Source organism: Phascolarctos cinereus, unplaced genomic scaffold (genome assembly GCF_003287225.1).
Source record: "Phascolarctos cinereus isolate Bilbo 61053 unplaced genomic scaffold, phaCin_HiC Scaffold_4;HRSCAF=312, whole genome shotgun sequence".
Lineage (NCBI taxonomy): Eukaryota > Metazoa > Chordata > Mammalia > Diprotodontia > Phascolarctidae > Phascolarctos > Phascolarctos cinereus.
The window spans coordinates 283,786,556-283,800,858 of NW_027555847.1; the positions used below are offsets into that span (position 1 = coordinate 283,786,556).

General features: G+C 35.3%; 1 protein-coding gene across 1 annotated transcript in view; it reads left to right on the forward strand.

The window, feature by feature from the left end:
* Positions 1 to 14,303, forward strand: part of PRRC1 (proline rich coiled-coil 1) — a 43,324-nt gene that overhangs the window by 15,548 nt on the left and 13,473 nt on the right. Inside the window, 4 exon segments of the mRNA XM_021009580.2 lie at positions 3,676 to 4,116; positions 5,876 to 6,036; positions 9,371 to 9,473; positions 13,291 to 13,454. Coding sequence (XP_020865239.1) covers positions 3,676 to 4,116; positions 5,876 to 6,036; positions 9,371 to 9,473; positions 13,291 to 13,454 — 869 coding nt within the window.

The window sequence follows — 14,303 nt, forward strand, 5'->3', positions numbered from 1 at the left end:
TAATTTGTTGAGGATTTTTTTTGAATCTTTGCAAAAGAAAATAATGTTGGATTTTTTTCAAAATTAGTGAAAATGCGTGTTTCAAAAGCTACTATTCTAAAATTTTAGTATTTGTGAGAGAAAGAATTTAAAATAGTTAAGTGTCTATTCTTTTTGTTCAGTTGACTATACTAACTCTCATTTGAAATAATGCTGGCAAGTTTTTTTTCCATTTAATTCCAAAGAAGGAAAATATAACTTGTGACTGGAATTGTAGGTTGGGCCAAGGGCATATAACTAACCAATTTTGTCAGTAGGTATTTATATTGCTTAAAATGAGGAGAAAATTATCCCTGTACTTAAAACTGAAAATTAAATAGGAAAACCATAGAAAATTTAAATAGGATATGAAACCCTATCATAAAGCACTTCATTCACTCATATATTCTAATTGATTTTGTATTTGATATTGTATGTCAATTTATAGTCCTTGCATGCAAAGTAATTGCAATTCATCTTTTGAGACAATAACAAAAAAACCCCCATTTATTAAATGACTCTATATACCAAACACTGGGCTAAATACTGGTCATGCAAAGAAAGGCAGAACTCTCAAGGAGCTCACAATCTAAATGAAGGAGACAACATGCAAACAAGATATATAGGATAAGTTGTAGAAAATTGTAGAGAGGAGGCACTAGCATTAAAAGGAATCAGAAAAGACTTCTTATAGGTGTTGAGATTTTAGCTAGAACTTGAAGGAAGCCAGGAGGCAGACACAGGAGAGAAAGAAGTCCAGGCTTGAGAAATAACCAGTGAAAATGCATAGTCAGGATGTGGAAGATCTTTTTCAGTCAGTCAGTTAGCATTGATTAAATGCCTACTATGTTCCAGGCACTATGCTAAGTTACGGGGATACAGAGAAAGGCAAAAAACAGTCCCTTCATTCAAGGAAGTAATAGTCTAATGGGACTGACAACATAGAAACAACTATGTACAAATTTTCAGGGTAAATTGGAAATAATTAACAGAAGGAAGACACCAGCGTATGCTTCCCATAGAAGTTGGGGTGTTATCTGAGACTTGAAAAAAGGCAGGGAAGATGAGAGGCAGTAATTAAAAAGGAAAACATTCTAGGCATGGAGGACAGTCAGTAAAAATGTTTAGAATAAGAAAATGAACTATCTTGTTCAAAGAATGGCAAGGGAGCCATTGTCACTGGATCACAGAGTATGTGGAGGTGCATAAAGTATCAGGAAACTAGAAATGTAGGAACAAGCCAGGATTATGGAGGGCTTTAAAACCCAAGCAGGATTTTATTTGATCCAGGAGATAATAGGGGAACACTGGAATTTATTGAATAGGGAGGTAATATAGTCAGACCTGCATTTTAGGAAGATCATTTTGACAACTGGGTAGAGAATGAACTGAAGTGGAGAGAGACTTGAAGTAGGGAAAACAACCAGAAGGCTCTTACAATAATTTAGGCATGAGGAGATGAATTCCTGCGTCAGATTGTTGATTGCAGTGTCAGAAAAGAGAAGGGAGTGTATTTGAGAGATGCTGTAAAGTAGAATTGCTAGAACTTGACTGATTAAATATGGGAAGGTGAGAAGGTGAGGGGTTGAAGATGATAACTTAGGTTGTGAATCTAGGTAAGTGGGAGGATAGTGGTATCCTTGATAGTAATAGGGAAGTTTGGAAGAAGGGAAAGTTTGTGAAGAAAGAAAATGGGTCCAGTTTGGGACATGCTGAATTTAAGATGTGTATGAGACATCCATTCTGAAATGCCTAATAAGCAGTTGGAGGTGCAAGACTGGTAAGCAAGAGAGAGTTTTTGTTCATTCATTTCAGTCATGTCCAACTTTTTATGACCCTATTTGGGGTTTTCTTGGCAAAGATACTGGAATGGTTTGTCTTTTCCTTCTCCAGCTTGTTTTACAGATGATAAACCGAGGCAAACAGGGTTAAGTGACTTGCCCACGGTCACACAGCTAGTAAGTTCCTGAGGCTGGATTTAAACTCAGGTAGTCCTGACTCCAGGTTTGGTGTTTTATTCACTGTACTACTTAGCTGCCCTAAGAGAGCTAGATAAATAAATGAAAATCATCTGTAAAGAAATGATAATTGAGCTTATGAGATTTATTGAGATCATCAAGTGAAACAGTACATAGGAGAGAAGAGGAGCCAGGACAGATAGATCCCTGTGGAAAATTTATGGTTAGTGGGTGTGATTTGGTTAAGCATCCAGCAAAAGACAAAGAGAAGGAGCAGTCATACAGGTAGGGAAGAACCAGGACAGAGCAATTTTTTGAAAACCTAGAAAGAGTATATCATGGAGAAAAGTACGATTGACAGTGTCAAAGCCTACAGAGAGGTAAAAAAGAATGGAGATTGAAAAATGGCCATTAGTTTTGGCAATTAAGAGATTGTTAATAGTTTTGGGAAAAGCAATTTCAGTTGAATTATGGAATCAGAAACCAGATTGTAAATGGATAAGAGAGAGGAAAGGAATTGGATGCATCAATTATAGATGGGCTTCTCAAAGAATATAGCCATGAAAGGGAGGAGAAATATAGGAGGATGGTGGGATGGATAGAGCAAATGAGGGGTTTTTGTTTGTTTTTTGAGGATGGGAGAGGTATGAGTGTGTTTGTAGGGAGCAAGGAAGCAGCCAGTAGAATAGATTGAAGGCTAGTGAGAGGATGGGAATGATAGAAGGGTCAGTTTGCTAAAGAAGACAGGATTGAATAGGATCACCTAAGGGTTATTGTTTTATATGAGATAAGAGTGAGAGAGGGGATAGTGGGGAAAGGCATCTGAATTGTGAGATGAGGAAGAGGGAACAAGAGGGAGTTCTCTAAGTGGCTTCAATTTTTTCAGTGAAATTTGAGGTAAGGTTCTCAACTGAGAGGATGAGGGGCATAGTTAGGGGAGGGATGAAAAGGTTGGGGAAAGGCACTGTGGTAAGTTGAATAGTGAATTGATTAGGGAGCCATAAAAGGATGGCCTTGTTGCAGTGAGTGCCCAGCTGAGATTATATAACAATTTTGTACCCAGTCAGTACTCCATCACAATTTTCTCCCAACTCATTTCAGCGAGTGAATAGGATTGAAAACAGTGGCTGGTGGAATTAATCCAAGATTGAGATAAGCAGTCAAGGGTTTTGAAAATAGACAATAGAATTGAACTGGTTTGCCAAGGAGGCCAGGTAGGGCAGGAATGAGAATGTAGCTAGAGCAGAGTGATAACCTAGGAGGAAGTGAGCAGTGGAGAGATGGAAGTTATCTGTACCCAAGTGTATTGATTGTGTTCTGAATATTCTCTGGCAGTCTTCTGACTAAAGTTTTTGAATTGAGAACAGTCAGGAAAAAATGAGAACCAATGAAAAAATGGCATTAAAACATTAAAACAAACACTTTGCCGGCTTATCACCATGGAAACTCCTTTTTATAACTAACATGATTCAATTTACTTTCTGTTGTTGGATTTTTTTAAATTTTGGTTTAAAGTGGTTGTTGAAACTCATTTGAGCCAAATTTCACTTAATTTAATAAGCATATTAGGGATTTTTCACTAAGGATTATTGGGGAGAATATTTTAATAAACTTGACTGTTAAAAGAAAAGAACTATATAATGGTAAGGAAATTTTTGCAAGAGATTGTTAGTAATGTTTTGATTTTTTTTTCTTCCAGATTCTTCTGGGTCATTTTCTTCAACATTTTCTTCTTCCTCAGTGCAATTCTCACTACCACTAACATTCTCTAAATGTGTGCCATCAGCTGCTCCCATGAAGAGTTCAGCTTCTTTGTCTTTTGTAGGATCTTCACCAGTTTCTGCTGCCTTATTTTCTGTTTCTACCACCCCACTTCCTGTTTTTTCAATGCCACCACCTGTTTGTTCAGTCCCACCTCCTGATTCCCCATCAACTGCTACAACCATCAGTAGTAATGCTCCTCCCATATTTCCATATTTTCCTCCAAGCACTGCTCCAAGCACTGTTATTTCCCCTCCTCCTACTGGTCCTCCTATATCAGGATTTTGTCTTGATTCAGTCTATGACATCACACGGGGTCATGCAGGAAGAACTCCCCAGACACCTTTGATGCCATCGTTTTCTGCACCTGCTGTTACAGGTAACTCTTCTCAGCAAGAATTTTCCTAAAATATATTCCTCAGTACTTTGGTTCCAGTGGCACATGACCTTATGTACACTTGTTGATGAAGTTTTATTGATGAAAGTTTTAGTCATGAAACATACTTTTGAATTGCATTTTGAAGACTTATAGTAGCCTTAAAAATATGGCTCAGAATTCTATGATACTTCTGTTCTTGGTATCGTAGGAAAACTTATCCGGGTAAATTGATGAAGTTTCTAAAGGTCCAGTTAAATAACTACAGGGCCTAGGAAGTTTTGTAGTTCAAAGGAATAATGTTCAGCTAGCTCTCTAAAAAGGAAGATTTTTGCATGCCAATAGTGGTGATGGACAGTTACACTGCTTCAGATTTACTTGCTTTCCTGGAGAACATTTAGGGAACAAATATAACTCTCTTACTCTTGGGCAGTCACCATTTTCAACTTACTGCTGCCTACCATTTCCATTGGGAAAAACTAGTTATATATATTGATGTGATTTGTATTTTCTTATCACTATTTTAGCAGGTTCTAGCTAGCATGTTTTTCTTGCAATGGTCTGTCATAAGGCATGAATATTATATTTGTAGCTATCTACATATAAATCTTAAATGTGAACTAGATGTTATATCTCTGCTAAAATCCTACTTTGATATCTCATTGTGGCATTGAGTTAACTTTGGGCTCTCAAAGACAATTCAGCGGAACCATAGCCCAGGATGGCCCAACCAACCTGGAGTAGACTTGAGTAAAAGCCTTGCTATGAACTCTGTTGTTTTTTGAGGACCAGCTTGTTTTCCAAGGATCAGATAGATTCAGAGATCAGCTTTATTCATTACTAGATTGGTTGTAGGATAATGACCTTCTTTGATATAGTAAGTCTTGAAGAACATTTACTGAGATATAGAAGAGTTGAACTCTTTATTAGTGGAGGGAGTGCTCACATTATTTGAAACAAGTATGTATTATACAGTACTTATAGTCATTCTTGTATATTGTGGTGTATTATGTATGTATATATTATTTTTCTATATAAAAGGGGACTAGTGCTCAGGATTTTAATAGTATACATAAATAAGTTTATTTTCAAGCTCAGTTTAAAGCTGTTTGGATGAGTTGTATATACAGATATTGTCCATGCATTTCAGGTGAGTAAGAAAAGGAGGCTTCCCTTTGGAGGTTAGGTTGTAATTAAATAAAAAGTAAAGTGAATTGTTCACGAGAACAAACTCAAATCTGAAATTTGGTAGAGAGAGAAAGAGAGTGGAAAAGAAGGGATGATTCCCTCTCCAAATTTTTGTGAGGTTATATTACTTGGAGTTCAGACAAGGGCTTAAGGACATTTACCTGATCAGCCTCATGTAGGCAGTAGATAGTCCCCAAGAGAAAGGGAATTCGAGATGTATATCAGCAGGTAAGTCTATTTAATTTGGGAAACCCAAAACACAAGCTTTGAATGAACCCAAAACAAGAATTGGCTGGGATCTAGGTATTGCTTACAACTTCTGGCTTCCCTGGGAACTCTCTGTGGTCAGCCTGACCTCTGCAGTAAGCTTTTTGCTTTAGATAATTTTCTAGCCACATAAGACTAGATTCAAACAATATTAATAAATGGTGAAAAAAAAATAACCCGCAGAATATTGTGAAAGTTTTGCTTGGGTACGTAGAATTTAAAACTGAGATTGACTTAATATTATTAAAGATGTATAATAGTTGTACAGAAAAGGCAGATATATTTATTTTTAAATGTATTTGTTTAGGTATGTTGCCTCCTCCTATTTCTCAACAAGCCAGTTTGACGCCTGTGCCACAGGGAACTGGAAGTGGCTCAGCTATCACTTTCCCAGAAGAACATGAAGACCCTAGACTGGCAAGGGATCAGAATGAATCATCTGCTGGTGGCATCTGGGGGTTTATCAAGGTAAAGTATGGGTTGTTATTTTTTCTTCCACGAAGAGGAGAACAAGACAAGAAAGAAGTGCTTTTGTTTCACTGAAATAGAAGTAAGATGGATTAAAAAGTTTTTAAATAAGCTCAAACCTAAAAAATTTAAATTGAATAAAAATTCATTAAAATGCTTGCTATTGAAAATCTGGATATAATTTATATTTAAGATATATTAAGGTTTAGGGATCACTACAGAAAACTTATAACATCTTTATCTTTTAAAAAAAGAGTGTTTTATTAATGGGTCAGTGGATTGTGGATTAGTCTGTTGTTTCCAGTTTCCTGGGGCTGTGCTATGGATTTGTAAACAAAGAAGTAATAATCCTTCTCCCCAGTTAGAATCAGTGCTAAGTAAATCTAAAAGACTTTTTTTTAAAGAGTAAAAAAAAATTATTGCTTTCAGATCTTTGATTTGTTTGTATAAAAATTTGTTGGCAAATATACATGACACATGTGTGTGTATATATACATGTGTGTGTACATGAAATAAGAGACCACATTATCCATGTAGCTCAGCAAATTAGTGTACACAAAATCAGTCCTTCAATAGAATGTCATTGTTTTAAGAAGTTAAAGGAAAAGATGATTTTTCTAAAGTTCTGTAATTCTGTCAGTGAATTAATATGGGTAGGGAAGAATAATCTAAATATAAGGAGGCCACAATAAGCAAAGTGTTCTAGAAAAAAATGTATAAAGGTAATAGCGAACAGTATTGTATAATAGAGGCAGTGTTAGTAGATAGAAGACTGACAGGAAAACCTGAGTTTAAGTCCTGCCTCTTCCACATACTGTCTTTGTGACCGTGGATGAGTCACTTAATGTTTTAGTGCCCCATGCAGCTCTCTAACAAAGTAAGTTAAAGATGACATATGAGTTGATCATCTGCTTTGATGTAATATAGGGAGTTTTTACACCAAGAGTTACTTATGCCAATAAAGCCACTGATCCAGACCTTAGAAAAGAATGTAAAGAAACTAGTTCTGTGATACATTTTTTAATCATATAGCCACATATACCAATTCCTCACCCTGTTTGAATGCTGAATTATTAAGGAAATTCAGGCACAGAATAATGACATGCTCTACCCATGTATTCAGTAGTAGGTCATAGGATAAACATTAATCTCTTTGTCTGGAGCTGTCATCACACGACCAGAAATTGTGGATACTGTTTTGTATGAATCTGGATCAAATCGGTAGTTAAATCAAATACATCAACACTAGCAAAAACAGTTTGAGGCTGTATTGAACAAAGAAAATAACATTCTTATAGTCTGATATACACAGTAATATTAATGATGATGAGATAGGTGCTATTATTCCAGTTTTTTTTTTCAAATACATGGAAAATATTTTTATCATTCTTTAATTGTGAGTTCCAAATTCCCTCCTTCTCTCTGTCTGCTCCACCGTCTTTGAGAAGTCAAGCAATTTGATATAGGATATACATGTACAGTCATGCAAAACTTATTTCCATATTAGTCAAATTGTGAAAGAAAACAGACCAAGAACAAAAAAAAAAGCAAGAAAAATAAAATTTAAAAAGTATGATTTAGGGGCAGCTGGGTGGTACAGTAGATAGAGCTCTGGCCTTGGAGTCAGGAGGATCTGAGTTCAAATTTGGCCTCAGACACTTGACACTTACTAGCAGTGTGACCTTGGGCCGAGTCACTTAACCCTGATTGCCTCACCGAAAAGCAAAAAAATATATATATTATTTGATCTGTCTTCAGCCTCCATTAGTTCTGTCTTTGGAGGTGGATAGCATTTTTCATTATGAGGCCTTTGGAGTTGTCATAGATCATTGTATTGCTGAGAATTAACTAAGTCATTCACAGTTGATCATCGTACAGTAGCGATAGGTGCTATTATTATTCCCATTTTACAGATGAGGAAACTAAGACTGACAGAGATTAAGTGACTTGCTCAGGGCCACGTAGCTAGTAAGAGTGTAAGGCTGAATTTGAACTCAGATCTTCTTGACTTCAGGTTTAGCAGTTTATCCACTGTGTAACCTAAATGCCTGTATATGTGTGTGTGTATTTGGCTGATATATATATGTGGTATATATCTGAGAGAGAATATATAGTGTTTTTTTAAAATTCTGAACTTAACAAAGACCAAATAACACTAGTATTTCCATATTAATAGTAGAAAAGACAACAGTACATGAAACTGATAATCTCTGCAGGTTTATTTTCTTTTTATATGGAAAATTAATTTAACATGGAATTCTCAAATCTGTCCTGCTTGTCTATGATTTTTTCTAGCTTTCCCTCTCTTCTCTTCTGTGCATTAAAAATGTTTCAGTGAGCCTTTTCTTTCCGGGGGGGGGGGCGGAAACACCCTAACCCTAAACTCCCTCTATCCCCAAGTTGAAAAAATTAAAGAAGAAAAACAAAATGCTTGTAACAAATATGTAGGCAAGCAAAACAAAATACCACTTTATGTCTGAAAATGTATATCTTATCCTGTATCTTGAATCCATCACCTTTGTAGAAGATGGGTAGCATGGTTTTTCATTCCTCTGGAATTGTGGTTGGTCATTGCATTGTACACAGTCCTTAAGTCTTTCAACTCTTCAAGTTCTTTTATTATTATATAATGTTTTTCTGGTTCTGTACACTTTGTTCTGCATAAATCCGTACAAATCTTTCCAAGTTTCTCTGAAACTGTACCTTTTATAATTTCTTACAGTGTAATAATATTCCATTATATTCACATTCAATAATTTGGTCACTGTTTTACATTACTTTACAGTTCTTTGCTATGACTAAAAAAACTTTTATGGGCCCCTTTTCTCTTCTTTGATTTCTTTAGGGTTATAGTTGGCCTGGTTTTTAATTGAAGAATGTACTTCCTTGTGATAAAGGGCAATTTCTGACCCTAGTTTAAATTATAACTTTTATATTTAGAAGTAAGCTCAGAATGGGTAAGAAAATAAAACAGACTTAACGATATCAGCACAATTTCTCTTATATAAAGGAAGTATGTTCTCTTATCTAAGGTACAAAAGTATTTCAATAATTCATTAGATATCCTATCTTTAATTCTAAAGACGCTGTTATTGCAAAGGTAAGTTTGATTTTAACCTATTTTCATGGGTATGGAATCTGGAAGGTTTTTTCAGTAAACAAAAAAGTATAATAAGAAGGTAGTACTCACCTTAAGAGACTGAAAGGGTGGTTCAGATTTGTTGTTGGAATGAATGTTTGTATATTAAGAGCCTGTAACAAGAAAATATTTGTAAAAGATCATGTACTTAATGTAAATGTAACTTGTATTTACTTACTTGTTTCTGTGATGCAGGGTGTGGCTGGGAATCCTATGGTGAAATCTGTGCTTGATAAAACTAAACACTCAGTGGAAAGCATGATTACTACACTGGACCCAGGCATGGCTCCATATATCAGTACGTAATTGAATCAAACTGTCAGCCACTAGCTTTGATGCCTTGTAAAATGTAAATGGATCCTATACTATCTTGTAATCAAATAATTGTGTGGAAGTGTATACCTGCAAGTGAAACTTAGAAGAAGAGTTAAAACATTAGTTAATGTTTTTATTGTAAAATAGACATTTATTATAAAAGATATTTTAGTGACATGTTTTTACAGTGAAATTATTTTTATTCAAAGTATATGTTTGAAGTTATTGTATTACAAAGTGTATTTTATTTGGACAGGCATCATGGTAAAATTAACTGGATTTGGAGTTGGAAAAACTTGTGCTCAAATACTGCCTCTAATACTAGCTCTCTCACCTTGGGCAAAGAACTTAACCTCTTGGTCAACTAACTGGGTTTATTGGTAGAAAGAAGTCCAAGTTCCAAGTGTTTAGTCATCAGACCTATTTGAAAATGTAGAATTAGAAAAATATTCAGATAGCTCTTTTGAAAACAGTTGTCAAACAGAAACAAGTTTAATACGAGATGCTGGGTCTAATATACCCTTGTTGAAATTCTCAAAGGAACTTCTAGAATTACCTCCTGCTATAGTGTTTTACATTAACTTACAACTTAGAACAGATTAGTCAAAGTTATATATTATAATGTTAAGTTGTAACAGTATCATAGGATGGGGTAAAGATATTACAACAAGATTCATACAGTGGTCATTTTATAAGAATAAGCTAAGTGCAATCTTGTGTAAAAAAATGTTAGTGTCTTTTGATATCTAATACTATATGGTAGAATTTTCATGTAGGCTGTTTTGTTTTGGTTATCCCATAATATAGAAATAATATGCCAGCAGGTTTTTTTTCCTTTCTTGGAAATTGCTCTCTTATTTCTGATGTTACTTCTTGAAGTCAAGGAAGATTTGTTACAGCAGAGTTTATGTACTCTTTATAGCATTATCCTGATTAGTTTGAGGGTTACCAGGAATAAGCATAAATGGTGTTAATGCTTGTAGTCACTTCGGTAGCAGTTATTTAAAATAAAGGGAATAAAATCCTTTGGCAACAGGATGAGACCTGGTTATAGTATAATTACATTAATTGTAGTCTATTGGAACTAACTTTCTGCAGGCAATACAGAAGAATCCAGTATGTTTAGAATCAGACAGATGAAAGATTTAAGTGACATTCATCTTTCATGAGGCTGGATATTAGCAATCTTTAAACTTTTTATCCTCTCAACCCGAGCAATTTAAACAGGCATTGAATCATTGTTCCACATTAATTCTTATTACAGTAGAGCAAAAGCACATAAATCTGCAGTTGTAAAAGAAATAGGTGTCAGGATATATATACTTAGGAGCATGAGAACATACAGCATTTAGAAACAAGCTTATAAGGGCTCAAAGCGGGTCATCTGATTAAAGTTCAGCTTCAATAAAAATTTTAGCTGTTTGTAATAGTTCTATTCTTTTGTCTTGCCCCTGCAGTCTCTCTGTAATGTGGAGAGTAAAAATACTATTGAATCTTCAAAGCTTTTGTAAATTTTCTTTACAATGTGTCCTACGAAATGAATGCCTCTGTCGCTATCAATTGGCAGAGGCATGTCAAAAAAGGAATAAATTCCTTTAAAAGTATTTTAGTAACTGGGACATCATTTGCTTTCTTAGAGTGGAATTCTTAATTCCATCCTAAATAGAAAGAATTTTAAATAGATACTCAAAATAATGTCATTTTGGCATTTAATTAATGTATATATTTACAAAAGGTTTCATTGATGAGATGAGCTGCTTTCTTTACGCTGTCAGGGTTTTAGAAGTGTTACGTCTCTGACAAATAGCATAGCTCAAGCAGAACTATTAAGCTACAGAAGGAAATTTTGTATCAAACTAATGTCTTCTATATCTTTTTTTTTTAAATGTCCTTCAGCTCTTTTCAGTCATTCCCCCATTTGTGATTTTCATAGTTCAAATAAATAAAATGTGGCTCTGAGGGGAAGATAGGGCAGAGGTTTTGAAATCAATATAAATCCTTGGAGTTATATGAACCAGTTTATTGACTGAAGCTTACTGACCATGTATTTTTGGTTTGATTGCCTTACTTTGGCTTTGATGAGCATAAGGATTAAGTTTTGATATGTGCTATGATTAAGAAAAGTCTTTTTTTTTTGGCAAGAAAATTATTCCATCCCTTTAGTCTCATAACTGGATTTATAACTATATAATGAAATTGAACATTATAATCCTTTGAAAGAGAAATACACCAGAAAAAGAAAAAACCATTGTTTTATTAGGTCTTTAAGACAGTTCTAGGTAATGAAATCTAAGGTATGGATCACAATCCATCCATTCCTCCTTATCCTATCTGACCTACTTTTTCCCACTCAATTAGAACAAGGTGCTGAGGGGTAGGTCTTATACTCGGTAGTAGAGCCTAAGATTACAGAATCTGTCCTACAAGAGGTGCCTTCTGTTGCTACTAGATGACTTAGGAGGCAGAGGGTGAGTGTGCTAGGTTGCAGATGGGGAGAGGGGGTGGAATTTTCTCACTGAAATCTGCACAGTTGCCTGTTTCAGTGCTCAGGTAATGGGCCCAGCCCAGAAGAGGAGTTGGGAGCTTATACAGCACAACTAATTATAAAATACCAAAGTGCAAGACAGTTTGGAAGGGAAGGCAGTAGCATTTGAAAGATCAGGAAAAGTTTCATGTGGAAGGTGGTACTTAAACTGCATCTAGAAGGAAGAGACGGATTCTGTGGGGCAGAGGTAATAAGGGAGTACATTCTAGGCATGATGGAAAGGTTAGTGAAAAAAAAACACTGAAATACAAGATGGAATATTATGTATGAGGAACAGAGAGATGGTCATTTTGCTGGGATCTCACAGTATGGAAGGGAGAGTAGTGTTCAGTAGGCTGGAAAGATAGTCTGGGCCCATTTTATAGAGGACCTTCAAAGGTAGACACAAGGCTTTATGTTTCATACCAAAGTCACTGAAGTTGGTTGAGTAAAGGAATGATACAGTTAAATCTAACTTAAGGACAATCAGTAGCATCAGTATAACTGGAGTCATGAAAAGCTTGAGTCAGGGATACCAATTAAGAGACTGTTGGTGATAATCTGGGAGAGAGCTGCTAAGTGCCTGAATTAAGGTAGTAGCTATGTGAATAGAAAAAAAGATGTTGGATGTGGAAATAGAAACACAAGATTTGGCAACTGAATGTGTATGTGGGATGAATGAGAATGATTAAAGATTGATGCTACAGAAATATCAAAATTTGAAAGGGAAGAGTTTTGGTTAGGGAAGGACATGCAGAGTTAAAGGAGTTCATAGTTGTGGATATGCTAAATATGGGATGCTTCTACCAGTTTGAAATATTCCAACAGGTCATTGGTTACACAAGACTGAAGCACAGTAAGAGTTTGGGGTACAGTATTTTGATCTGGGAGTCATCTGCTTAGAGATGATAATTAAATCCATGGTTGGGAAGAGAGAGAGACAGACAGACAGAGACGGGAAAAGAAGAGCCTAGGACAGAAGTTTGGGGAATACCAACAGTATGAACTATGATAAAAATGAAGAGTGAGCCATGAAGAAGGTAAGAAGAGAACTGGGAGAGGGAGCTTACCATTTCAAGCATATAATGTATTTCGTTTCCATTTTTGCAAATCTCGGTTGTCTCATTAAGAGGATGCCAGAAATGGAAGCCAAGAATTTCTTGGACAGAAATGATATGTGATCTAAAGAATAGAAACATGATTATGATTATAGCAAAACTTTGGCTTTGATTTCTATTTGTACCTGGATCTTTTTTTTCCCCTTGGTTTCTGGTAGAATCTGCAGGTGAACTAGATATTGTGGTAACCTCAAATAAAGAGGTAAAAATTGCTGCTGTCCGAGATGCCTTCCAGGAAGTCTTTGGGTTAGCTGTAGTTACAGGAGAAGCTGGCCAGTCCAATATTGCACCACAACCAGTGGGCTATGCAGCTGGATTAAAAGTGAGTGAGTATGTGTTGTTTTCTTCTAGAAATTCTACAAATTCTAGTACCAGTGTATGGAAACTTCAAGTTACTGATTTATTTCTTCTTTACGCCAGTTTTTTTTTTTTTTACTCCTCTAATAAAATTTGAGTTGTAAATCTCCTTAGGGAAAGAAGTTGAAGTTATATGTTAAATGTCTATAAGGTATTTAGTAAATATTCTTATTTTGATGATTCCATTGAATTTATATGCCTTCATATAAGATATGATTTTAAAATTTAATATTTTTAACATTGGCTATCTTAGGAATACATTGTGGAGGGAGTTAAAAATTAAAGATGAATCTACACTAAGAAATGTTGGTAATACTTACAGGTATAGTGATAATAGGTCAAAGAGAATTGGAAATATTGAAAACTTATTACACCATATTGTCTCAATCAGCAAAGGGCAGCAAAAATTAAAGGAGACCAGAGATTCAATTCTACAAACATTCATTAAATGTCTCTTGTGTACAAAGCACCATGCTTGTTGTGAGGATCCAAAGTTTAGATAAGACTTGGGTCTTGTATTGGAATTTAGGAAGATAAGATAATTCACAATAATATATCAAAGGTATGCTAGAAAGCATAATCCTACCTGAGGTTTGAAGCAGATTTGAAGGTAAAAGTCTATGAAAGGGGAGTGGAAGGTAGATATTAGGGAATACTTCATGGAAGCAGTGGCATTTTTACTTGAGCTTTAAATGATGGATGGGAGTAAAATAGAGACATTCTAGGTAAAGAGAAGGGTGTGAACAAAGACACAGAAGTAGAAAATAATGTTGACAGTGTCCAGTTTGTCTGGCGAATAGAAAGAATAAAAGGG